The sequence below is a fragment of the Hyaena hyaena genome, unplaced genomic scaffold, assembly GCF_003009895.1.
Source record: "Hyaena hyaena isolate Hyena2069 unplaced genomic scaffold, ASM300989v1 scaffold_742, whole genome shotgun sequence".
NCBI classification, from domain to species: domain Eukaryota; kingdom Metazoa; phylum Chordata; class Mammalia; order Carnivora; family Hyaenidae; genus Hyaena; species Hyaena hyaena.
Window position 1 is genome coordinate 632,387 of NW_024081370.1, and position 26,297 is coordinate 658,683.

General features: G+C 40.4%; 1 protein-coding gene across 1 annotated transcript; it reads left to right on the forward strand.

The window, feature by feature from the left end:
* The first annotated feature begins 17,968 nt into the window (after positions 1 to 17,968).
* Positions 17,969 to 20,329, forward strand: HTR1B (5-hydroxytryptamine receptor 1B). The gene has a single exon (XM_039218144.1). The coding sequence runs from the start codon at positions 18,530 to 18,532 to the stop codon at positions 19,697 to 19,699; it is 1,170 nt and encodes a 389-aa protein (XP_039074075.1). The 5' UTR covers positions 17,969 to 18,529; the 3' UTR covers positions 19,700 to 20,329.
* The last annotated feature ends 5,968 nt before the right edge of the window (positions 20,330 to 26,297 follow it).

The following is a 26,297-nucleotide window of genomic DNA, read 5'->3' on the forward strand; positions in this document are numbered from 1 at the left end:
TAGGGTTTAAATTATTCCATTCTTCTGGAAACATTTTCCAAGCTGCACATTTACGAGGTTATATGTAGAAGATATGCTATAATTACTAAATATAATTTTTAACTACAAAAAAGCCATAAATGCACAGCAAACGCTACTAAGGATATTAAAATTTGAGCCAGATTATAATCAGTGTTTTGTATACATTCTACTAGAGGAAACATGCTTAGACCATCCTTCTATGGGCTAAAATCCAATTGTCATTTTAGTATGTTTTCTACATTTGGGGATGAACTAAACCTAATTCTGCTCGGGTTACATCCATATGCTTGCTATAATTTCCAGATATGGAGAAAATTTCCTCTAGACATTTAAAAAGCTTACAAATCAGTTACTACAGCATAATCCATACATAAGTGCTCTTTATTTAAATAATTTCAGTTATGTTTTGGCATGTAGATTTTACCCTGAGTAAACTTTATTTTTAAGAGATAAGGTGTAATTTCAATAACTGACAAATCTGAACTAATTTCTCCCTTGTACATAATTCCATATTTTATAATACTAAGTAAATTCTGAGGATTAGAATTATGTGACAATATAATTTCTACACCATTAAAGATATGTAATAAATATCTTCCAAAATTAAAAATTGTTTTATTTTTGGAAATAATAGCAAATCATACTTAGTTTCAAGTATGAAACAACATCAAGAATGAAAAAACATTCAAAAGATAATAAAGAAATGGCAATCATCTGTAATTCTTCCACCCAAAAAAATATCAATGGTTAACATTTTGACACATATCCTTCCAAACCTTTCAGTTGAATATAGTTTTGATATTCTTTAATTTATTCTTATTTATTTATTTTTTTATTTTTTAAGTTGTTTTAAGGTTTTTTTTTTGGTTTTTTTTTTGTTTTTTTTTTTTTTGAGAGAGAGGGAGAGCAAGTGAGCAGGGGAGGTGCAGAGAGAGAGAATCCCAAGCAGGATCCACACTACCAGCACACAGCCCAACGTGGTGCTAGATCTCATGAACCATGAGATTCTGATCTGAGCCAAAATCAAGAGTCAGATGCTTAATGACTAAGCCACCCAGACACCCCAATATTCTTTTAAAGTGTATAATTTCTTGCATATCTAAGACTACCTTCATTTTCATTTACATAACAGCATCAAATAGTAATTTGGCTAGGTATAGAAATCTGGTTTGGCAACCTTTATCCTCTCAAAATTCTGCAGCCTTTTTTTTATCTTAAGTACTGATGAAGGAAGCATCTAGCTGACTTTGTACCCCTTGCTGAATGAAGGTAAACTGTTTTAATTTTTCTCTGCATCAGTTCTTACTGGATTAAAAAACTTATTCTGGAAATAAAATAAATATGGTAGGTTATATTTATATGTCTTTTCTTATTAACTGGCTCAGAATTGATAAGTGCTTTTAATAAATACACTTATAGTTTCTTAAAGACAGTAACAGTCAACATTGCATTGTTGACTCTTGTATGTTTCTGGTTTCTTTCTCAAGAATTCCCACAGATCTTTATCATCTTTATCTTTTTCTGTTTCATCTCTTTCTTCTTTTTCTCTACATTCTGTGATATTCTTAATTTCTGTACTATTTATCACTAATGCAGTATTGTGTGGCATTACTGTTTTTTCTTAATTAGCATTGAGTATTGATAGTTGATGTTCTTAATTGGTTTTCTAAATTGATTTTCTTAATTTCTTAATTGGAGTTGAGTACTGATATTTTAAATTTTCCTTCCATTCTATCCTCATTACTTTTGGAACTCTTTGGAACTCTGGCTCCTAAGTAAACCATTCCTTCCATTGACCTCTCCTCCAGTTTAGTTCCATGCCCTTACACTTTTGAGTGTATCTAGCAATTCTCAAATTTTCTTCCTTTTCTTGCAAACATATCCTTTTCTGTGCTATTGTGGTTGTTTTTACAATGAGAGTTCTCTTTTTCCTATGTTTTAGTTTAATTGTCTTTAATTTGTATTTTTTCCAATTTGCTTTTATTTTTAAAAAATTTTTAATGTTTATTTTATTTTTGAGAGAGAGAGAGACAGAGCAGGAGTGGGGGAGGAGCAGAGAGAGAGGGAGATGCAGAATCCAAAGCAGGCTCCAAGCTCTGAGCTGTCAGCACAGAGCCCTATGTGGGGTTTGAACTCATGAATGATGAGATCATGACCTGAGCCGCAGTCAGATACCCAACCGACTGAGCCGCCCAGGCACCCTCCAATTTACTCTTATTCAGTCAGATTACCAAAATTAAGATTCACAAAATTAATGTGCAAATTAGATCTAACTTCTGTTTTTAATTTTTTTTAAGTGTTTATTTCTATTGAGGGAGAGTGTGCAAGTGCTCACAAGTGGGGGAGGGGTAGAGAGAGAAGAGGACCGAGGATCTGAAGCTGGCTCTGTGCTGACAGCAGAGAGCCTGATGCGGGGCTCAAACTCATGAAGTTGGAAGCTTAACCAGCTGAGCCACCCAGGTGCCCCTTTTTAATTTTTTTATTTTCTTAAAGTTTATTTATTTATTTTGAGAGGGAGAGAGTGAGTGTGTGAGAGAGAGAGAGAGACCATAGGCAGGAGTGGGAGAAAGAGAATCCCTAGCAGGCTCCATGCTGTTAGTGCAGAGCTTTACATGGGGCTCAATCTAATAAACCACAAGATCATGAGCTGAGCCAAAATCAAGAGTTGGACGCTCAACCAACTGAGCCACTCAGGAGCTCCCCCTTTCTTTTTAAAGATTTTATTTTTTCAAGTGATCGCTATACCCAATGTGAGGTCACATGCTCTACTGACTGAGCCAGCCAGATCTATCTCCTTTGATTTGTAATATTGATTCTAGCTTTTGGCAGATAAACAATGAGATTTTAATCTTTATCAACCTTTTGAGAAGCCATATCACTTATAGGTTTTAAGTATGTATGAATAGAATATGTACCATTAATATTGAAAAATATTTTGATATCTTCACACAAAATACACTGTAAACAACAACTGTAATGACTATGCAGGTAATGCTAACAGTAGTATGTGAGCTGTTAAACACTGAATTTATCATATTTTATCAAGTTGAATATTGATAAAAGATGAATATTTTTTATATGTGCATGTCTCTGAAATGAGGTTGTGTTTTTTTATTACTGGTATATTTTATAATTATGATTGTCACTTGTTATACTTGATTTTTATGCATCTTGAGAAAAAGCTGGTAAAATATTGCCTTGGGGAAACATACCAGAGGTAATTGTGAAAAACTCTTTTAAAAAATGTCATACTACCAGGGCACCTGGTTGGCTCAATCCATTAAGTGCCCAACTCTTGATTTTGGCTCAGGTCATGATCTCACAGTTTGTAGGTTCAAGCCTCAAGGTGGGGTCCACAATGACAGCGAGGAGCTTGCTTGGTATTCTCTCTCTCTGTCCCTCCCTTACTTGTGTACAGATGTGGTCGCATGTGCTTTCTCTCAAAAAAAAAAAAAAAAACTGAGAAAAATGTTATATTACCAATGCTCTGGGTGACACAGATGATAACGTGTAGGAAAATATGAAAATTGATGACTCTGTTGAAAGTGATTCAGAAGACAGGAATTCTTCAAGTAAAGAAATTTTAGGAATACACCTTAATAAATTAATTTTCCTTATATGTATGTTCACATGAAAGTGATATATGATTAAAAATATCTGCTTCAATGTGTCTAAAAGAGCTTTCAGTGGAATAGCTTAAAAGTTCTAAATAATAAAAAAAGGATTGTGACAATTTGACTGGTAGCATTTTTGTTTTTAGTGGTACATAAAATAAGGGTTCATTTTACCACTGCTGGCTTCTTAGTTAGATGAAAGATGGTATACTTCCACATAGGTTGCTAGTTCTCATCAAAATCCACTGAGTGGGGTCCTCTCCTCCCATTCAGACCCTCCTCTAGGATCTCCTAAGATCTCTCCACATTGTAGCAATGGGTTTCTAAAACCCACCTCCAGCATGATTATCTGTTCTGATTGGTTGAGACTGTTTCCTGTGAATTAATCTGCATTTGTGAGAGCATGGAAATGCCAAACATCCACCGATGTTTGAACATTAACTAGCAGATGAGAATACATACCCAGAGCTGCTATGAAAATATTACAGCTGTGTAGGAAAGGTCTGTGCCACAGGACATTGATTCCTCCGCCCTCATGTGACACAAGATCTCCTGAAGCTCCATTAAAATGAATACTTAAATATTTAAAATGAAAGGATATTTCATTTGGGTCCTTTGTGAGCCCAAGAGCTTGATATTATGTAAGCTTAATAAAACATCACTTCAAAAAGATAACGAGGTGCCTGGGTGGCTCAGCCGGTTGAGCGACCAAATGACTACAGCTCAGGTCATGATCTCAGGGTTCATGAGTTCAAGCTGCATAGGGCCAGCTACTGTCAGAGCAGAGCTTCCCATCATCTGTCCCCCTCTCACTCTGCTCCTTCCTCCCCTCATGCTTCCCCCCCAAAATATATAAGCATTTTTAAGAAAGATTAATTTGCATATAAAAGCTTCAAAGTACTCAGGAATGCTTAATCTTTAAGTCCTTAAAGATTAGTGAAAGAAAGAATTCAACACACATTCTTACACAAAGGCAAATATGACAACAATAAAAAAAAGCCTGAAGCACGACTTCTCGAAAAAAAATGTCTTTTCATCAAGATACAAAGAGACTAAGACATGATGAAATGTAGTCTAATAAGAGTAGTTGAGCATAGAACACAAATTTGGCAGGAAAGTGAAATTTTCCAATAAGAGAAATCATCACTTTGATCTAGAAATTTTCATTCAATATTAAGAAAAAGAACATTATCAGAGGGACTGGTCCAATCTAACAGTCTTTACTGTGTAAGGAGTAGTGATCTAAAAGAAGCACTTAGCTGTTTCTGTAACCCTGTGTCAGGAATCATTCTATAAATCCACAGAAGGAAGTTGGAGTTTTATAAGGAGCTGACAGAACCCAGCTTTACAGTCATACTTGAGGAGTTCAGAGGTAGATTTGGGTGTTGGCAAATCCATGGAGCAAATCATGGTCATAAAGTACCCTGGCATTAAAGAAAACACAATTTAGCCTGTCTTGTGATTACTATGTTTTCATGAAGCACGTGGAGTAATTGCAAAAGACAGGAAAATGTGTCCTCCTCGTTCATTTTTCTGGAGGCAAATGGATTTCAAATTCATGTAAATTGAAATGGTCAGAATAACAACAAAAATGTAATGTAAAACTATCATTGCCTGCTGAATGGCAGAGCAATAGAGCAGCTGTCTGAGATCACAGAAGAGATACCAAGAACCATCTTAATCCTCTGCTAACAGCAAAACCTCACCAGCAAATATGGCCAAGTTTTAAAATCTGAACTGCAGTCACATAGTTGAGGACAGTTAGCATGCAATGCCACATGTAAGTAAAAGGAAATATTTTTATATTCTCTACAATTAATTAAATGCAAATCTCCAGACTCATAACCCTATGCTCTCAATTGAATTCTCAGCTGAACGTGGAAATAGAATTTTACTAAATAAACATAGAAAGACTTTTATGGTCATCAAGTCCCTCCAATTAATTTTTTCATTAATTCATGTACTCAAAGTACACTTCAGCCTAGGGAAAGACTGCCATAAAATCGTACTTAACAAACCCAAACCAAAACAAAACCATACTCTATCCCTCTTTCCTTTCCATTGGAACAGACTATCTGAGGTCTGTAAAGGAGAGGCGGAAGATAACTCATCCATTGAACAGATATTAGAAGTCTAATTAAAGCAAAGCATTTATATTATCTCTAAACTATTGTTGGCATAGAAAGCAATGTACTTTCGAGCTTCATAAACAATGGCAATAAAAACTTCATTTTGGTGTTTTAATATAAGATCCCAAGGCTTGAATATTTTCTTCCACTGACTCTACATAAATGTACATAAATCCCTTTATTTGATGTTACTTTATTTATATACATATTTATATATATGTAAAATCTTCCCTCTAATAAGCACATATTATTGCAGCATATGCCACAAGAACATCTTTGGACAAAATTTGGAGAGTAGCTAAAATATAAATAAGAAAACCGTCTTCATTTGTATTTATTTTTAAATATTTCTATATTGTTCATATCTTCAGATGGTTCAGAAGCCATAACTATGCGGGGCATCTGGTTGGCTCAGTCGGTTGAGCACCAACTTCAGCCAGATCCTGATCTCGTGGTTGGTGAGTTTGAGCCCGTGTTGGGCTCTGTGCTGACAGCTAGGAGCCTGGAACCTATTTCAGATTCTGTGTCTCCCTCTCTCTCTACCCTTCCTCTGCTCGTACTCTGTTCTTTCACTCTTTCAAAAGTAAATAAACATTAAAACAATTTATATAAAAAAAGAAAAAGCAAACCATAACTATGTAAAACATATAGGCTAAATCCTTCAGCCCTATGAGAGGTAGATTAAAAACTTTAAAAAATTAAATAACTTCTGAATTACAGAAGAATTTGAAACACAGAATGTAGGATTCTTATATCCTCTTACCCAGCTTTACCCTACGTTTATATCTAACATAACCATGGAACATTCATCAAAATGGAGAAATTAACATTAGTAGAATAACTTTTTTTCACTAACGTCCTTTCCCCTGTGTCTGAATGCAGTACTGGATTCTACATTGGATTTATGTGGCATGTCTCCTTGTTCTCCTGTGCTCTATGACAATTCCTCAGTCTTATCATTCATGACCCTGATATTCTGAAGAATACTGCTCAGGCATTTTATAGAATGTCCATAGGTTCGGATTTGTGTGATATTTTCCCATGTGTAGACAGTGATTACGGATTATGCGGGAATAGTACTATTGAGGTGAAATATCCTTCTCCTGATATTGTATGAGTATGTGTGTGGGGGGGGGTGGGGGGTGGTGATATTACCAACCAATGGCAACCACCAGCAACTGTTTTCCTCCCTCCCACCTTCTTGCATTTTCCCAAGTGACATATAAATGGAATTGTACAATATTTGGCTTTTGGGGCCTACCTTTTTTCCCCTCAAAATGCATTTAAGATTTATTCCTGTTATTGCATGAATCAGTAGTTGATTCCTTCTTCTTGCTAAATAGTGTTCCATCATATGCATGTACTATAGTTTGTTTATTCACTCATTGGTTGAAACCTATCTGTGGTGTTCCCAAATTTTGGTAATTATGAATATGGCTATTATAAGTATTCATGTGCAGGTTTCTCTGTGCACATCAGTTTCATTTCTCTTGGGTAGATAACTTGGAATGGAATTAGAATGTACATTTTAATGGATAATAAACCTGCAAACCTTTTCCAGAATGGCAGTGCCATTTTGCATTCTCATAAAAAGGAGTTCCAGTTGCTCTCAATCTTATCAGCACCTGATAGTGCTGTATTTCTTTCTTTCTTTTTTTTTTCTTAGACAGTCCAGTAGGTGTATCACATTTAATTTGCATTTCCCAGATGGTTAATGACATTGATGCTGTATTATATGCTTATATCAACCATTCATCTTCACTGATGAAAGATCTGTTTCAATCATTTGAGAATTGTATTGTGTCTGGTATATATTCTGTTTTCTGCTTGTATTATCATTTTATCCACTGTTCATTCTATAAGCTAAAGAGAAAGTTCTGTTAAAATCTCCAAATTTGATTGTCAATTTATCTAGTACTATTTTTAGTCCCATCAAAAAATGCTTTATATAGTTTGGGGATGTGGTATTAAGATTGTTATGTCTTTCTGTTGAATTGATGCTTCTTGCATTAAAGTCTACATTTTCTATTATTAAATAGCTACACCAGCTTTCTTATGGTTACTGTTTACATGACATACATTTTCCTATCATTTAGCTTTTAAATATTTGTTTTTTTATTATTTAAAATTAAAATATTTTTTAAAAATTAAATTAATTTTTAAATTAAAAAATTTTAAACTAAAATAGGTACATCTAATCTCTTCTTTTATCTGATAATTTTTATTTTTAATTTTTTTCAAAGTTTATATATTTACTTATGTATTTATTTTTAGCTTTATTTATTTGTTTATTTAGTTTGAGAGAGAAAGAAAGTGCAAGCGGGGGAGGGGCACAGAAAGAGGGAGAGAGAGGATCCCAAGCAGGCTCCACGCTGTCAGTGCAGAGTCCTTTGCAGGGCTCCAACCCATGAACCATGATCTGAGCTGAAATCAATAGCTGGATGCTTAACCGATAACCGACAGAGCCAGCCAAGTGCCTCTGATAATTTTTAACATCTTAATTGGTATGTTGAATTTATTTACAATTATTGAAATTACTAATGCTTTTAGGTCTAAATTTACTATCATGCAATTTGTTTTCTTTTTACCCTATAGTCCATTGTCTCTTTAACAATGTTTTTATGTATTTATCAAGTACTTACACTATTCTATTTATATCCTTGCATTGGTTTTTAATCACTACCTTAGAGATTTTGCAAAATGCATCCTTGACATCTTAGGATTTAACTTCAATACCTTTATCCTTTCTTTAAAAATGCAAAACTTTTACTACTGTTCACTCTGTTTATCCCCATTCTTTTGGGGTAGCTGGTCGTCATAATATTGTGGTCACGCATTTTATTTCTACATATGTTATAAACCCTATAAGACATTATTATTATCATTTTACATAGTTAACTACTCTTTTATATTTCATTATATATTTAGTATCATTTTCATTCAGCCTGAAGAACTTCATTTTGTTCCTCATACAGTTCCATTCTGCTGTCAACAAACTCTCACTTTTCATTTGTCTAAAAACATTTATATTTCACCTCCATTTTGGGAGGATATTAATTCTAAGTATGGGATTCTAGGTTGGCAATTTTTTAAAAAAAATCTTCAGCTGTTATAAAGTGCCATTACATTATCTCCTGATTTTTATAGTTTTTTTAGAAAACATGTTTATTTATCTATTTTGAAAGAGACAGAGAGAGCAGGGGAGAGTGAGTACCCAGGGAAGGGGCAGAGAAAGAGAATCCCAAACAAGCTCCAAGCTGCCAGTGCAATCCCAAGACCCTGAGATCACCTGAGCCACCAATATTTTATTTATTTATTTATTTATTTATTTATTCATTCATTCATTCATTCATTTCATAGTTTATTGTCAAGTTGGCTGCCATATAACACCCAGTGCTCACCCCAACAAGTGCCCTCCTCCATGCCCATCACCTTCCTTCCCCTCTCCCCCACCCCCATCAGGCCTCAGTTTGTTCTCAGCATTCAAGAGTCTCTCATGGTTTGCCTCCCACCCTCTCCCCAACTATTTTTCCCCTTCTCCTCCCCCATGGCCACCAATATTAAGAGACCCACCAGATGCTTAACCGAGTCACCCAGACACTCCTGACTTTTATAGTTTCTGACAAGTTAACCGTAGCCTTACTGTGCTTCTTTGAAGGTAATATGTCTTTTTCTCTGGAAGTTTTATGAAATTTTTCTGTCATTGGTTTTCAGCAGTTTGACCATTATGTGCTTAGCTGTGGCTTTCTTTGTATGTATTCTGGCCACAATTCTTTGAACTTTTTTAACGGTGTCATTGTTAGATTTATTCACCTAACACATGTATTTCTGGAAATTCTTGGAAATTTTCTCTTCAAATACGTTTTATTTCCCATTCACTTGTTCCTCTGTTTCTCTGCTCGTATTTTAGGTTATTTGACCCTGTCTGAGACTTTTACATTCTTGTTCTTTTCTTTGTACTTTTCTTCTGTGTGTGCTTCAGTTTAGATTTTTTTTTTTTTTTTTTTTACTTTATGAGGTTACCGTTCTGAGTGTGCTATTATGTCCATTCAGTGAGTACTTAATATCAAATTCTGGATGTTTATTTATTTATTTATTTATTTTTTTAATTTCTAGGAGAGAGAGAGAGAGAGAGAGACAGCATGAGCAAGAGAAAGAGGGAGATACAGAATCTGAAACAGGCTCTAGGCTCTGAGCTGGCTGTCAGCACAGAGCCTAATGCCAGGTTCCAACCCACGAACCACGAGATCATGACCTAAGCGAAAGCCGGTCGCTTAACCGACTAAGCCACCCAGGCGCCCCCTGGATGTTTATTTATTTATTAAAAAAAATTTAAACATTTTATTTATTGAGAGACAGAGAGAGACAGAGCACCAGCATGGGAGGGGCAGAGAGAGGGAGACACAGAATCTGAAGCAGGTTCTAGGCTCCAAGCTTCAGCACAGAGCCTGATGCTGGGCTCAAACTCACAAACAGCGAGATCATGACCTGAGCTGAAGTTGAAGGCTCAACCGACTGAGCCACCCAGGCACCCCTTGATGTTTATTTCTAGAGTGCTCATTTGACTCTGTTTTTAAAGATTTCTGTTCACTATAGAAATTTTCTATATTTCTAAACTGTTTTGCCCATTTTTCCTTTCTTTCCTAAAGCTATTAATCATAGTTATTTATTTATTTTTATTTCTGAGAGAGAGAGAGTGAGCAAGGGAGGGCCAGAGAAAGAGGGAGATACAGAATCTGAAACAGGCTCTAGGCTCTGAGCTGGCTGTCAGCACAGAGCCTAATGCCAGGTTCCAACCCACGAACCACGAGATCATGACCTGAGCCAGAGTCGGACACTTAACTGACTGAGCCACCCAGGCACCCCTAATCATAGTTATTTTAAAGTTCTTTCCAGCTACCTCTAATATCTGGATTGCACATGGATTTACTTCTGTTGTCTAGTTTTTTTTAGTTATTAGCATTGGGTCATGTTTTTATCAGCACTATGCATGTATCATTATACACTGTACTCAGATAATGTATATAAAAGGACTCTAAAGCCTCTAAAAGATACTGTTTTGTCCAAAGAGTATTCATCTTTTCCTAAGTTAGGCAGAATGCATGAAGAGCAGTCAGACACTGTGCTGAGTCAAGGCCGCTTTGCAGTTAGATTCAGTCTGTCTGTGATTCATCCTGTTCTTTGGGTCTTGCTTGCTATCCTGGCCTTTTGATTGAAAGCCTAGAAGGTCTCTGTCTTCTCAGGGAAGACCAGTCACTTATTTAATGCAGGGTTCTTTTCTCTAGAGGGACTTTTTCTTCTAAGCACTACAAAACTGTGGGGGATTTCAATTTGCCTGTTAGAATTTTCCTCCCCATTCCCTTGGGCTTCTAATTTGCTGCAACATGTAGCAAATATCCACAGTGAAAATTGGCCATGCATGTGGTGTTCTTTTAGAATCAAACTGTCACACTGACCACAATAACTATCAAAATCTCTGCTTGTTTCTCTTTTCCCAGTAGAATCCCTCTACCTGGACCAAGTCTAATCCATAGTCTTTGCCTAAAATCAGCAAATGTCCCAAGGAACTAAAAGAGGCAGCAATCATTAACTTACATAGGAAATAGTTATCCTTTTCTGGAATTTATCTTGTCAATTTCTTCTAGCTTCTATAGCTTTGCAAACTTTTTAAAATTTACAACCTTTCCAGTTGTTCCTTTTAGAATGTTCACCTGTCATGGTCTCCTTACTTTTTTTTTTCAGAAGCAGAACCCGTTTCTCAGAATTTCTGAGCTTCAAACAGATTCACATTAGTTTCTGAAATATGACAGAAGCTGAGGAAGTAAGCCTCAAAAGTTATTATTGGTGAAAAAGATTTTCCACAGTGTGGAGAAGACCTGTTTACTGTGAAATAGATGAAGTCCACAGACAGACAGCAAGCGAGTCCTGATAGTGTTCCAGGATGCCGATTGTTCCCAGGGCTCAGCTCATTCCTTCAGAGCCCAAAGCTTGGTGGTTCAATTCCTCCTTTGATTTTGAGGGACTCCACTCTCTTGGAAACAAATGCCCTCCTTTGTTTCTAGGTATGATTATGTTTGTTTGCCATCACTTGCAACAGAATTCTGCATTAATACTCTACACTATTATATGTGTTGACACAAATAATAAGGTGGTTATTGACATCACTTTAGGTTTTTATTTTTTATAGTTTAACCTAGATTTTCCTACTTTGCAAAAAATTATGACAAACTGTGACATCTTACTGCATGCAGGTGCTTACCTGACATAGTTTCTGATCCACTTACAATCTTCAGGGAACAACCTTGGAAATTACATAGCCAAATGTGTTAGATGTGCATATAAAATAGGAAGGAGTCAGATCTGAATGAGGAGGAGCTCTAAAACTTTGCATAAAGTGCAAAAGTTTTAGTATATTGGAATTTAAATTTATTTTTGCTTATATTCTTGGTTTGGACAGGTTCTTAGTGGATTAACTTACTGATTCCTGACTGATAAGATTTGAATAATTTTCTCGCTGGGATTAGGTCTCTTGTTCTTTGGCGAGTTACTAAATCTTAGAGGAAAAAATCAGTATGTTCAACACACGGGGGGAAAGGCAATTCAAGTTTTTAACTCATTTTTCTAACTGATATTTAGATTCATGTGGTTAAAAATGGGGAACAGGGACTGTCCCTGTATTTAACACATTCCATTCATTCAATTTTTAAGAAGCTTTAATTTGTTTTGCTTTTTTATTTAATGTGTATATGTGTGTGTGGCAGGATATGAAGGAAGTGTTAAGGATGAAGAGACAGGGAAGGAAAAGGAAGAAAGAAAAGAAAAGAGGTAGATAAAATAGAAAAAATAAACCACACCCTGAAAGTAATGAATGGGACCAGGAAAGAAAGTCAAAAAGCTTCTTCAGAAAGGACTTAGGCTGGTTTCTGCCTGGGCTTTGGACTTCAGAATATGTGATATGTGCTTACCTATCAGCTCTACTTTGGAAGTGATGATTAACTGGCTAAATATAATCATGGTGCACAATCTTCCACCTGACTTTTAGCACCACCAACACCCCCAGACAAGTTTGAAGGCAACTACCAATTATTCCAGAGACTTACATAGCAATGAGCAGTGATTCCACATCACAGGTGAGATCAGATAAAGTCACAGGCAGGACTACCAGCACTAAGGTAGTATGCACTAAGGTGCATGGCTAGCTCAGTGTAGGCGACTGGTAAAAGTGGGACTTTGAAATTAGAGAGAGTTGGGTTTGAAAACCAGTTTTATCCCCTATCAGTTGTCTGACATCGGCAAATTTACTTAAGCACTTTAAGCTTCAACTTCATCCAGAAAATGAGTAAGATGATGACAATTCCTAGTACTTTCATAAGAATTAAATGAAGGAACACATGTGCAACCTGTAGAGGAGGCTTAGTCCACAGTGCTCAAGAAAGGCTAATGATTATCACTCATGAGTTACAGGTGAAGAAACAATTAACCAGCTTGGCTTGTTCTTGTTTGGTTTCTTGTTTGTTTGTTTGCAAGCCTGAAACCGATTCCACAGTAATGCAATTTCTCCTAGTTTGAAAATAAGGCAAAACCCATATCTATTGCTTCTTTCCCTAGGCCAGTGGAAAACCTCACTGTTAAATTCTTTCGTGTGATTTTTCTGGAGAGATTCCATCCTGAATAGAGCTGCCTAATGATCTGCCAAATGAATGCAGCAAGTTGTTTCTAAGTTTGGTGGACTCATTGGCATTGTGTTTCATCCAAAGATTTGTTATTGCCAAGTGTCACTGTTTGTCCAAAAAGAAAAATTCAATGTCCCCTTCCCCGGCAATCTCCACTTATATTACTTTAAGCATTAGGTTGGAAATTTTCTTCTGGGACCTAGAACTTCATTCAGGAAATATGTGATTGAGACTTCAGCTGAGACCTAGGTCTTTTACTAGCTGGAACCAGGCTGGATTTGAACCAGCAGTGACCTAACCTGTTGGGGATGTCTGTTCCAAATAGCAAAGTGGCTGTTATTACAGAAACTGGAATTAGAAAGTGTCTAAATTATATATACTTGCTCTGTTTTTTGTCACATTCTTCCTGAACTATAGATACACAGTATTTGTATCCATATATAAACACATAACAGAGCTACTAATTCTCAGGGATTAATATATGTCAGCCTAGAATTTAGGAACTAAAGCACCTAGTTTTATTATTTGGCATTAAATATCCCTTATCAGGCACAAATCACATTAGTACCCTGACACAGATATCTTGTCAAAGGCCCAATGTGGACTCAATGAATATGGAGAAGGAGCTAAGCCTCAAACAGTTTGGGAAACCTCAGAAGTGTATGCTGAAACCGTCTGTATACATCTGTATATGTTCATTCATCTGAATATTTCCATAGTTCGGTGAAACAAGACATAAGTAAGGCTTTTTTTTTTTTTTTTTTTAAGGAATGGTTTAAGTTACTAGAGGAACTTAATATAAGAGGAACCGAGAAACCAGCTACCACCCTCACACATGAGAACGCTGTACAGAGCTCAGAGTCTCTTGTTGCCTATTTCTTGGGTGGGAGTTTAAAGCCAAAAACAGTGGCCATAGATTGAGGAAGCAGGACTTGCAAAAAGGAGCTTGCCAGGTCCCCACACGTTGAGGTTAGGGGCTGGCTGTGGATTCTTCAAGTAGTGGGATGGAAGGTGTGAGATTGCAAAGCGACTAGAGCTTGAGCATTCTGGATTTTTTATTGCAACGAAACAAAGGTTAACTTACAATTACTTTCTGTGCTCTGGTGCCCAGTGCCCAAAGCTCTCCTAAGAGCCACTTTCTGGGAAATGCAGGGAAGACTATGGGGACGCTGCAAGCACAACCCAGTGCCCCGCCTTAGGCTGGCTGGCTGGCTTCCAGCCAAGACAGAGCTGAGTTGCGCAAGTTCTAGGTTATATCTGTTGTGGTTTCCTGCAGGTGGAAGGAAACCACAGCATTTAGTCTAGCTAGCGCCTCCGCGTTGCAAACCTCCAAGCCTGCGCCTCTCATTTTCCTGCATCAGCCAAATCTTTCTAGCATAGGCAAAATCTCTTTGGGAGGAGATTTTTCGCTGGTCCCTCCACAGCTCACCACCATGGTCAGGCTTTGCGTCTGAGCACAGGCTTCACTCTGTTATCTTCTACCTCCTCAGCTTCTGCATGAGGTCCACCGCGTGGAGCACACTAATTTGCAGTCTCCCTGCTGGGTGGTCAAACGAGAGCTTAATTCGACCCAAATAACCTTTCCTGCAGTGTGCTTCCCCATCTCGATCTTTTCCAGCTCGTTCCCTCCTTGCCCTCTGGCTAAATCTGTGTGGATTGAGTTTCCCCGCTAACTTGAAGGGAATTTCCTCCCTGCGCTTCTGGGAACTGCGGAGAGGGCGCGGGCGCGTGGATCGTGCCTAAGGGTCCTTCCTCTATGGGAGAGACCTAAGCAGAGGTGAATTTAAAAGTTCCCTGCTGTCCTGAGTGTTCCACACATATGCACCCCTGAGTATTTTATGTTTTAAAGTGCTAAAGGACTGAGTGAAATGAGGGAGCCAAGTTAATGAAAATGTGGTTCTCCACTAAGCTCTGCCCCAATCCCTCTGTATGATAGCTTGGTGTGTTCACGCAATTCTTAACCAAAGCCTAGGAAAATCAAACCCCGCCCACAGGTGGCAGATTCCACCAAGGATTCTGGACTCCGCGAAACAGTGAGAGTGGCTGGGAGAAAGCCACAGGTTCCTTACATCGCTAAATCTAAACCCTAGAAGGAGCAAGTGGTTTTCTCCTTTGCACGCTCCCGGAGAAGAAATTTAAACAGGAAAGGCAGCCTGCAGCTTGGTAAAATTCCTCTCTGCCTTCCTCCGCTTCGCATCCTTCCAAACAGTTCTCCTAACCTTGGCCACTCCCTTAAGATAGCAGGAAAAGAGTTTCCTGGCAGCACCCCCCGCCGCAACTGCAACCACACACACTTTTGCTCCATCCTGGCCAACGCCCCCACCTAGTGGTTTAGGCTCGCTTGCTTTGCTTTCTTCAGCTGTGATTTCTAAGAGAGTGCTGCAGTTTGCAAAAAGATGAAGTCTATTTAGGCGCCTGATGTGGGTGGGGAGGATGGGTAGGTCCCTTTATAATAGTGGTGCAAATAAAGCTTAAGGTTAGCAGGAGCAATCCTGGGCTCTAGGGACAGGAGTAGAGGAAAGAGAAGGTTTTCTTTTATCCCCAGCTTGGCTGCTGCAACCCAGACAGCTTACAGAGGGCATTCTTGGAGAGCTGCTGCCTAAAGGAGTACCCTCACTTTCAGTGCAGGAACGCACTATTTTCTTTATAATATTTACCGTTATATGAAAGGATGCTAATCATTTGCTTGTTTGTGTGGCTATTGTCTATCTGCCTTTTCTAGAATGTAAGCTATTTGAAAAATGGGTTTGGGTATGCCCCATTATACCCCTAATGTCTAGAATTCCTAGCACAGGGTAAGCACTCTAATTCTGCCTGGTTTAGGGAGGATGAAATTAAGAGAACTTAGGTCCGTGTTGTGTCACGTTGGATAAAAAGCTCTTTCAAAGGCTCTCAATTATTCTTCTAAACTGAATGGATGGGTGAAATAATCATGGGTTCTAGACTGAATAATCCTCTTTAAAATATACTTACATTTAACCTGATAAATTCTCTTATGATGTAGTGTTCATTGAATGCATTATACCCACCAAACATTGAGTTATGTGCTAGAAACTCCTGGTTGGGATCACTTAGCTCTGAGGGCTGAAAGTACATTACCCTTTCCTGGTGCTTTTCTTTAAACTTTCACCAACTAGTACTTATACCCTACATTTATTTCTGTTAACATTGGAGGGGGAGCCGAGCACCAGGGAACCCCTGGAAGTCGTGGGACCTGGAACTGGTATTGCTTGGTGCCACATTTGGCTAATTAATACCCTGATGTATTTGTTGAGGGCAAAGAAGACACACTGGTGCTGATTGCCCCAAAACCCGTTTTTTCCCTTCTTTCTTTCTTTCTTTTTTTTTTTCCTTTGAATTTTGTTGACCTCCTTTGTCTAGGGCTGTGGGAGGGAAGGTGCTTACTGTGAACTGTTTTCCAGAGGCATTGAACTGCTGAGCGGCTGGAGAGGGAGGGTGCAATGGAAGGTTTAATTTCACAATCGGCAGGCTTCTGTTTGTGATACTTTTTATTTTTGTAGACAGCACTCTTTCCCTGTTGACCCACAGTTTAAGGGGAGGCACTGGATGGAAAGCACGGATTCCTAAAACCAGATATGGAATATTAGTTTGTATTGTACCAAGAGTTAAGTATGACTTGAAGCCCAAAGTTTAAAATGCACTATTGGCCATTTCCTTCTAAGGCGACATTACTGGCGCCTCCTTCTAACCTGGGTGTGGTCCGCAAGGCTGGATAAAATTCCTGAGTGAAAAGGTCAGAGCCTGGGACTGGCTCCACCTAGCACTGGTCGGCTGGGGTGCGGATGCTTAAGTAGAAGCCCAGAAAAGGATGCGAGGAGTGTGCCCCGGCCGAGGGCGTGGATCTAACTAGAGGGTCGCGCTGCAAGCTTCGAAGAGGACAGAGGCAAGGACAGGACGCCCTCATCCCCATTCCTGGCCAGAACTGCGGCGTCTGGGTGCCAGGATTGGGAGAGGGGCCCGGGGATGGGTAGTGGGGCGTGAGGGCGGTAGGACCCGGCGGGAAGCTTCCTTGGCCGGGGTGGGAACCAGGCGGGAGGAAAGGAGGGGCGGGGAGAGAGAAAAGGGGAAGGTGATGCGGAGCGGGCGCCCGCACTCGCCGAGCCGCAAGAGTTGCACGGCTCGGGCTGACCGGACCTGGACTCTATAAAAGGAGTCCATCTGCTGTGCCGCTCACACGCTCCTCCCGGGCTGGCGCACGCTGCGTTCCTACAGCTCCCGCAGACACCTGCCCCAAACCCGCGTGCCGCGCCAGGTCCCCCAGACCCGTGCGCCCAGCACCATGGCTCCGAGCGGTGCCAGAGGGACCGAGGTGGCGGCGGCAGTGGCGGCGCGTGGCGAGCAGCCGCAGCCCCAGCCCCAGCCCCAGCCCCCGAGTCCCCCCTCTTGCGGCCGCGTCTCCGCGGGGCAGCTCGCCGGAGTGGCCAGCGCGTGAAAAGAAGGGAGGGCAGAGCTCCGGCGCGAGGCGCGGCACCGCGCGGCTCCCAGACTTCACCCCACCCAGCTCTGGCGGCCAAAGCCGCCTCAGGAAACTGCCCGAGTCTGGGGAGGGAGGCGGGAGTGCAAGACCAGGACTCCTGGCTGGCCTGCAAGCTTCGGTCTCAACAGCTAGGAAACTCCTGCGGGCCGATTCTGCAGATCTTGGAGCGCCTGGGTTAGGAGGCTCAGCCCGGAGCAATTGGGGTAAGAGACCCCACCTGGCTGATGCTCCCTTCTCAAACGATACATCGCCCTTCGCCACTAGACGCCTGAGTAGGATCCAGGGTGGAGCAGGGCTTGGTGGGCCAGTCCTTAGCAACCCAGGGCTAAGACGGGGCGTGGAGAGGAGCAGGCAGAGACGCGGTGGCAGCGCCTGGCGCACTGGGAGTGCAGAGGACGCGCTCGCCTGCTTAGACTGCCGCGCCCTTGACCTCTAGTTTCAGCTAGGAATCTGGGTGGAGGAATAACTGAGGAGCCCACGGGACTGACTAGCAACCGAGAGACGAGACTGTGGTCTCCCCCGCGGTCCTTCCGCCCTTTCCCTCGTTCGCTCCATGCGCAAGAGCTGCGCTCCAGAGCCCTGGAGAGGAAAGACATGGAAGAAACCGACCCTCAGCGTGCCCCGCCGCCGCCCGCGGGCTCCCAGACCGTGGCTTCTCAAGCCAACCTCTCCTCTGCTCCCCACAACTGCAGCGCCGAGGGCTACATTTACCAGGACTACATCGCCCTGCCCTGGAAAGTACTGCTAGTCCTGGTGCTGGCACTCATCACCTTGGCCACCACGCTCTCCAATGCTTTTGTGATTGCCACTGTGTACCGGACCCGGAAGCTGCACACCCCAGCCAACTACCTGATCGCCTCCCTGGCGGTAACCGACCTGCTCGTTTCCATCCTGGTGATGCCCATCAGCACTATGTACACGGTCACCGGCCGCTGGACGCTGGGCCAGGTGGTCTGCGACTTCTGGCTGTCGTCGGACATCACCTGTTGCACTGCGTCCATCCTGCACCTCTGTGTCATCGCCCTGGACCGCTACTGGGCCATCACGGACGCTGTGGAGTACTCCGCTAAAAGGACTACGAAGAGGGCCGCGGTCATGATCGCGCTGGTGTGGGTCTTCTCCATCTCCATCTCGCTGCCGCCTTTCTTCTGGCGTCAAGCCAAAGCCGAGGAGGAGGTGTGGGACTGCAGGGTGAACACCGACCACATCCTCTACACAGTTTACTCCACCGTGGGCGCTTTCTACTTCCCCACCCTGCTCCTCATCGCCCTCTACGGCCGCATTTATGTGGAAGCCCGCTCCCGGATTTTGAAACAGACGCCCAACAGGACCGGCAAGCGCTTGACCCGAGCTCAGCTGATAACCGACTCCCCCGGGTCCACGTCCTCGGTCACCTCCGTGAACTCCCGGGCTCCCGATGTGCCCAGCGAATCCGGGTCCCCTGTGTACGTGAACCAAGTCAAAGTGCGAGTCTCTGACGCCCTGCTAGAGAAGAAGAAGCTCATGGCCGCTAGGGAGCGCAAAGCCACTAAGACCCTGGGGATCATTTTGGGAGCCTTTATTGTGTGTTGGCTGCCCTTCTTCATCATCTCCCTGGTGATGCCTATTTGCAAGGATGCTTGCTGGTTCCACCTGGCCATCTTTGACTTCTTCACGTGGCTAGGCTATCTCAACTCCCTGATCAATCCCATCATCTATACCATGTCCAATGAGGACTTCAAACAAGCATTCCATAAACTGATACGCTTTAAGTGCACAGGTTGACTTGTCAGTTGCAATGGGGTAGCCTAAGCGGCCTTTGGGGACCATGTTGTGTCTGGTTCCACAGGTAGGTCGACTCTTCTTTCACTGTTACTGGGTCGGATTGAGGCTCTGTCTTCTGGGCAAGGGCAATGGATCCTGAGAAGCCAGGACAGCCCTGAGAGAGAGAGAGAGAGAGCGAGAGCGCGCGCGAGAGAGCGCTGGAGCTCTCAGAGGAGAACTTGTTCAAACTAAAGATAGAGCTTCCCTGCTGAGGAGGAAGCTCACTTTCTCCCCTCACACCCCAGGTCCAGCACTGACCCTGCAGCAGCCAATCACAAGGGGAGGGTTGTAACTTTAAAAATCAATGATGGAAGGGGTATCCCTGCCCTGCTTTGGTATCCTGGATCCTGCCCTCTAGAACCGGAGGTACTTGTAGTTATCTGAATCCTGTCTGAGACAGATCTGCATAGAGCCTGGCAGTACTTGAACTAGAAGCTTGAGACCCTTTGTTTTGGGGAGAACTTTGAGTTAACAACTTCATTTAAGAAGAGTTATTTTGGCATTCTTCAGTCTTCAGTTTCTGTTTATTTAAACTTGGTTGGAGAAACTTGTGGATTTGGTGCTTCAAACCTTATGTGTGGCGTGGATGATGCAGAGAAACCTTGAAGAGTTTAACAGCAAAATTCTCATGTTAAGATCTCTATTTTTATTATAATTGAAACTATATGGGTGGGTGGGGATGGGAGATGGGAAGGATTAAACTGAGAACCAACACCTATGATTGTTTGTTTTCTGCAGATTTGTAATTTTTTAAACTCCTATTTAGTGATTGTCAAACCACATTTCTAACAACTCAAACAAAACATTATGTGTGCTAGTGCCAAAGTCTGCAGATTGCTTTATTTTCCTCCTAATTTTGTGTACCTGTCATTTTACACATTTAAATCCTCATAAATGAAGAATATGATGGGTGACTCAGCCCAAGCTGCTGCTATATTTTATTAATGCAGTCAATTAAACTGATGGGTATTAGATATATACTGCTCCGTAACAAGGAGGGTATCTTTATTCCTTAACCAATACACTGAGATGTGAAGGAGACTGAAAAAATAGAAATGGTTCTTCTACAATTAAGGAATGGGGGCAGGGCAATAGGAGGATGTATATTTGACTTGTAAAAAATCTTTAATGCATGAGACTTTTTCTGATAGTCATCTACACTCTCCTTTCCATCTGTAATTCCTTTGTGTGCCCACATATAAAGTAAGTAAGAGAACCAGCTCCTTTTCCCAAAAATCTTCAAAATGCAGTAAGAAAGAACCCAAAAAACTATGTTAAAGGAAAAAAACCCTTGTTTTCCCTTGCTACTGAAGTTTGGGTGGGAACAAACTTTACTAGAAGATGACATGCAAGGACTTTAGAAGAGCTTAGAGATGCTAACATTGAGCCTGTTTTTCCTGTAACTCATGGAAGCAAACCTCAGACTTACTAGCAATCAGGAAACTGACAAGTCTTTTTTGAACCTTGGAAATTTGTCACTGACCCGATACCTCAATGAATATAATATCGGTAATACTTTATATATATATGTCTTTTCAAATTTCAATAATGCTTAGTTCTGATACCAAATTCACTCTGAGGCCTCTCCAACACAGGGCAAGATTACACAACAAAAGGTGAAAATGCATTATCTGAATAAAAAGGAGTCACCCTCAAGGATCATCTGCACAGAAAACAAAATATGTACGTGGAACATTTTGTATGCCAAAGAAGATTCACACTCCATTATTCAGAGAGCTTTCTGGAGTGTGATACCTTTTGTCTGCAGAAGTGAGTTGTCTTTGTAAAATGGATTCCCTCCCTGCTTGAAGCTCCCCAGTCCAGGCAGTCAGACAACAGATATATTGAGCTGAAGTACACTGCTTTCCTACTGTGCAGACCTTCACTCTGGGGTAATGACTCTTAAACAAACACTGTTCAAAAGTTCACACATAAACTAAGTAAAAAGGGGAAATTTGATCAGCATTTACACCTGCCACTGGAATAAAATAAAATTTGAGGCATTGGACAATCCCTGTGTTTCTGTTAAATCCTCCAGGTTTTTATTTGTTTTGTGACATTTCTCCTATGGAGAGATCTAGCTTACTACTGATTGGAATGTGCATACAGCACAGTATTTGTTTTTATGTTATTAATATGTTTGTCTTTTGTCTATGCAGCTGTGTTTTCTTTGGGCCTAACAAACAATGAAGCCAACTTCTAGGAGCCTGAGGGGGACAATAAATTGAAATAAATAAATAAATTGAAACTTGCAAATGACTTGTTTATAGGGCACCTACAATGATTGTGTCCTCATATTAACAAAACACGGTCAATTTAGTCACATGGGCTGTTTGCCATTTGTAGATTACCCACTTACATGTTTGCTTTATTTGGCTGAATTAACTGAATTTGGGGCATATTGTGTGCAGTAGAAGCTTGCAAACCCTTATAGTTATACGAAATCTAGGTTCATCATCCAGCAATGCATATGAATACGCAAAGTGTATTATTCATCCCAGGGGTATGTAGTTAAGACTTTTAAGCTCCTTTTCAGTTATTGCTGCCTGTAGTATTGTTTGTTTCATTAACTAGACACATGGCTTTTTGCAGAACATAAAATGGGAGATGGAAATGTTCAGCTTATATAGAAATGAAAATACATCTTCATTGGCTGTGGTAACAAATAACATTTGCCATATTGTTTAATTGCACAAAAATTCACACAAATATATGAATGTATACTCATTCAAAAATACCAATATTGTCTTGTGTTTCTAGGAATTTTAGAGTTTCCTTTAAAAAAATGGACACGGCACCCATGAATAATGGTTATTGAATTCAACAAATTTCCTACAGTACAATATTCTTCACTTTTCCTCTCTATTATTTTAGTTTTATCTTCTTTAACCAGGAAACCCTGTGAGGACTATAATTCACACAAGCAGTAAAATCTCAGATTATGTGTATTTGATGGAGTTGCTATGACTGAAAACTGCCTTCGGTATTCCACCTTTCAACAAATGTGTAACTGGAAATGAAATTTAGGCGAATAATGAAATAAAGTCCTTTTCGTGTTCAAAAAAGGAATTGGTAGTGATTCTATTATTATGGAAGGATTGGTTCATTGGATTCTGGGTGGCATTGAGGACTTTGAACCCTCAAGAGAGAGTGATTGGTGATAAATGATACTGTGGCACACTGGCAAGAACTGCCGCAACTTGGGGGATTTAGTTAGTAGGAAGAATTTAAAAGGCATTAGGCAGATTGTGCTCTCACATTCTGCAAAAGAGGGTAAGTCATATGCACTATCACAAGAGTTTTCCAGATCCGTATATTTAGAGGGAATGTTGTCTCTAGGCTAGGTAGTGAGATGCCAAGGTACTGCCTGGTGCTTGAAATGCAGGGTTAGAAGCAGGCTTGGGGAAATGTAAGAGGTGGAGGCTGAATTATCAGAACATCAGAAAAATAGACAGAAAAACAGCTTTTGGATTCAGAAAGTCCTAGGTTTGAATTGCAAATAGAGCATGGGATAGCCGTGTGGATCTCCTCAAATTCAGTCTGCTGACAATTGGTTGCAAGAATCTATACATGTAAGGCACCTATCAAAATACCTGACACTTTTTTTGGCTTCTCAGAACAGTACTTCCTCTTTAGCCATTATTTTCCCATTACTTCCTGTAGCACCTGTAGCACAGAAAAAGTGAAGGCTATTTGAGAAAGGTTGAACTAGGGAGGATGAAGCTAGCCTGAATGGAAGAAACCTGGCTAGACTGGAAATGACTGAGGTTAGGCGTCTTTCACACTTAGCCACTTAGGCTGGTGAAAAATATCAGCCAAAGGTGTAAAGGGTGTATGAGAGATGGTTTGCAGTGGCTTTAATGGCCAAAAGGAAATTGCCAAATATTTCATTTCCTATAACATCCTCTTATTCACTTTTAAACTCTTCTTTTTCTTTGTCTAGCGATTTTCCCAGAATCCAAAAGCCCTCACCACATCTACATCTTTGCTCTGTGTTTCATTTTCCACTTTTCTGCTTTTTTCTTACCTGTGGAAAGCCATGATAACCAATGATAACGTGTTGATCTAATATGGTTCTTCTTTTAGCTCTGGAGGGCTGATTAGGCAGTCCAGCGTCTTTACATACGCAAATATTGTTGATTAAAATTAATGTATAATTAGTAGGGGCAAAAGCTTTTAACTGGGGCATTCACTGCAATTTCTAGAAGGAAAGAGGGTGACAGGGGAAGTGGGTAGGAAGTGAAGCTTCTGCGCCCTTCATCAAGGTGCATCCTTGAGCAGTCCACCAGGGGGCAGACTCCAGTGGAGTTGTTTTCAGGGTTCAGGTGCTCACCATTCACAATCTCTAACTGCTGGGACACTGCAAATGGTAGTGACTTCTCTCTCTATGCTCATAGAAATGAAGATCCGTGAAGCAAGGGAGAGGGGGCTTATCATTTATTTAAAATATATTTTTCAGAACTGCAAATTCAGGATCTCTAAAACAATCCTAAAATTTTTCTTCATCTATCCAAAGTCAGTTACTTTCTTCTTCATCTCTAGTCCTGGGAAATGCTAAAATCTTAGTAGTTAAGACACTGTGAACGTTGATGAATGTGGCAATGGGGGAGTTCGGAGGTTAGAAGACCAAGAACTTATATTCAGATTCAAGAGAGCTAATTATTTACTTAGGTACGTCCTTTGCCGCTGTGATTTTTCTCATCACTGTGTTTTTCTTTTCAAAATTTACTGGTTTGAGGTTGATATAGCCATAGTTCAAAGGAAGAACATTTATCATTTATCATTTAAAGAGAGAGCTGGTGTTTTTACACAGAAGCTAAGGTATACTTGTATGTCAGTTTTTCCCAGAGGACAGACTTTTAAGTCTGTGTACTTTTGGCATTTACTTTAAAAAGAGGCATTGATAAATGTGATTATAATCTTATGTATCACGAACATAAATTTCTGTGCAGAGAAAGGATCATACAAAATGAGAAAACAGGTCACATGATTGCCTTGCCCCCTTCACTGGTGCTCCCCAGCATTTTCATTATCCCCAGTGGGGAGTTTCATGGCCATTTCACACACCTGTCAGTTAAAACTGACTTTCAAAGTCAACATCTACACTTTAGGATTATACTAGGGTTTTCAATATTCCCTGAGAGAGAGCTAACCCCTGGAGTTGGGCCAGCCTACACAGGCAAGACTTAACACTATTCCAAGTGTAGTTTGTAAAAGAAAATGCCCATTTCTTTTGACTTATTAGTATATATTTCAAAAGAAAGGAAAAAACCTTTCCCAAACTACCAACTGGATATCTATATAACAAAAATGGCTTTATCATATTTCCTGTACCTACAGTGAACAGATGGTGATATAGGGATCCATTTATGGTAAATGCTTAAAAGAATCTACACACGGCTTGCTTCAATGATGCATGAAGGCATGACTCATATCCTCCCTGACTCTGTGGGAACATTCCACACATCGGCCTCTGATTGGTCATTCCATATTAGAGTAACTAGATTTCAGGATATCTCTTGCTCACAAATGTGGTGATGGGACTGCAGTGATGGAGGAGTCCACAAAGTGTAGGTTACCTGGTCTGGGAGTTGTGCCCAGGGTACATTTGCACACACATCTGGTTGTCTCTTCTAAGCTTATCTGCTAATCCAGTTTGTGATCCTGTGTAGACCTATATTGCTGCCATAATTTGTCAATCTACCCTTATTTCATTGAATCGTCTCAATAGGTCCAGCATTAGGCTGATCTGATTTTGTGGGGAAGCACTTTTTTGGCTCTTTATCTCACCGTCCCACTATTGCCTGCCTGTAAGGTCATTGAATCCACTCTCTTCCCTTGCCTCTCAGAGGCTTTCCCACATGGTATAGCATGTTGGGCTCATCACACAGTGGCAAGTTTGGCATGAGGTTCCTGGCATGAAGGCCCCCGACATGTTGGTAGGCTTAAAATGCAAAAGCAAGTCTTCAAAGTCAGAAATATCTGAGTTTATTTTATTTTTTTTTTCAGAAAAAATGAAAAGATCAGTGAATTTATTTTTTATTAATTTTTAAACAATCATAAAGTTATAAAAAGTTGGAAATATATTTTATATATTTTAAAGCCCTGAACCATTTGAAAATAAATTGCCAAACTGATAACCCATCATTCCTGAGTACTTTAGTGTGTATTTCCTGCAAACAAGGACAATTCCCCACATGACCGCAATACAACCATTAAAATCAGAAAATTAGCCTTGATATGTTGCTATATTGAATGCTTATACCCCATTCAACTTTTACCACTTGTCCCAACAATGTTTTTCATAGCAAAAGATTTAGCTCAGAATCACATGTTGTCTTTAGCATCATTTATCTTTAGTCTCCTCAGTTTGTAACAGTTCCTCAGTCTTTCCTTTCATGACCTGAAACTTTTGAGGATGACATGATAGGACAGTTATTTTGCAGAATGTTCCCACCTTTGGATTTGTCTGATATTTCTTCATGATTAGATTCAGATAGTGCACCTTTGGCAGGAATATCAAAGATGTGACACTGTTCTTTTCACTGCATGTTCTTGG

What these genes read in the sequence shown, in the direction of transcription:
- HTR1B (XM_039218144.1), top strand. Translation starts at nt 18,530, where the DNA reads ATGGAAGAAACCGACCCTCAGCGTGCCCCGCCGCCGCCCGCGGGCTCC.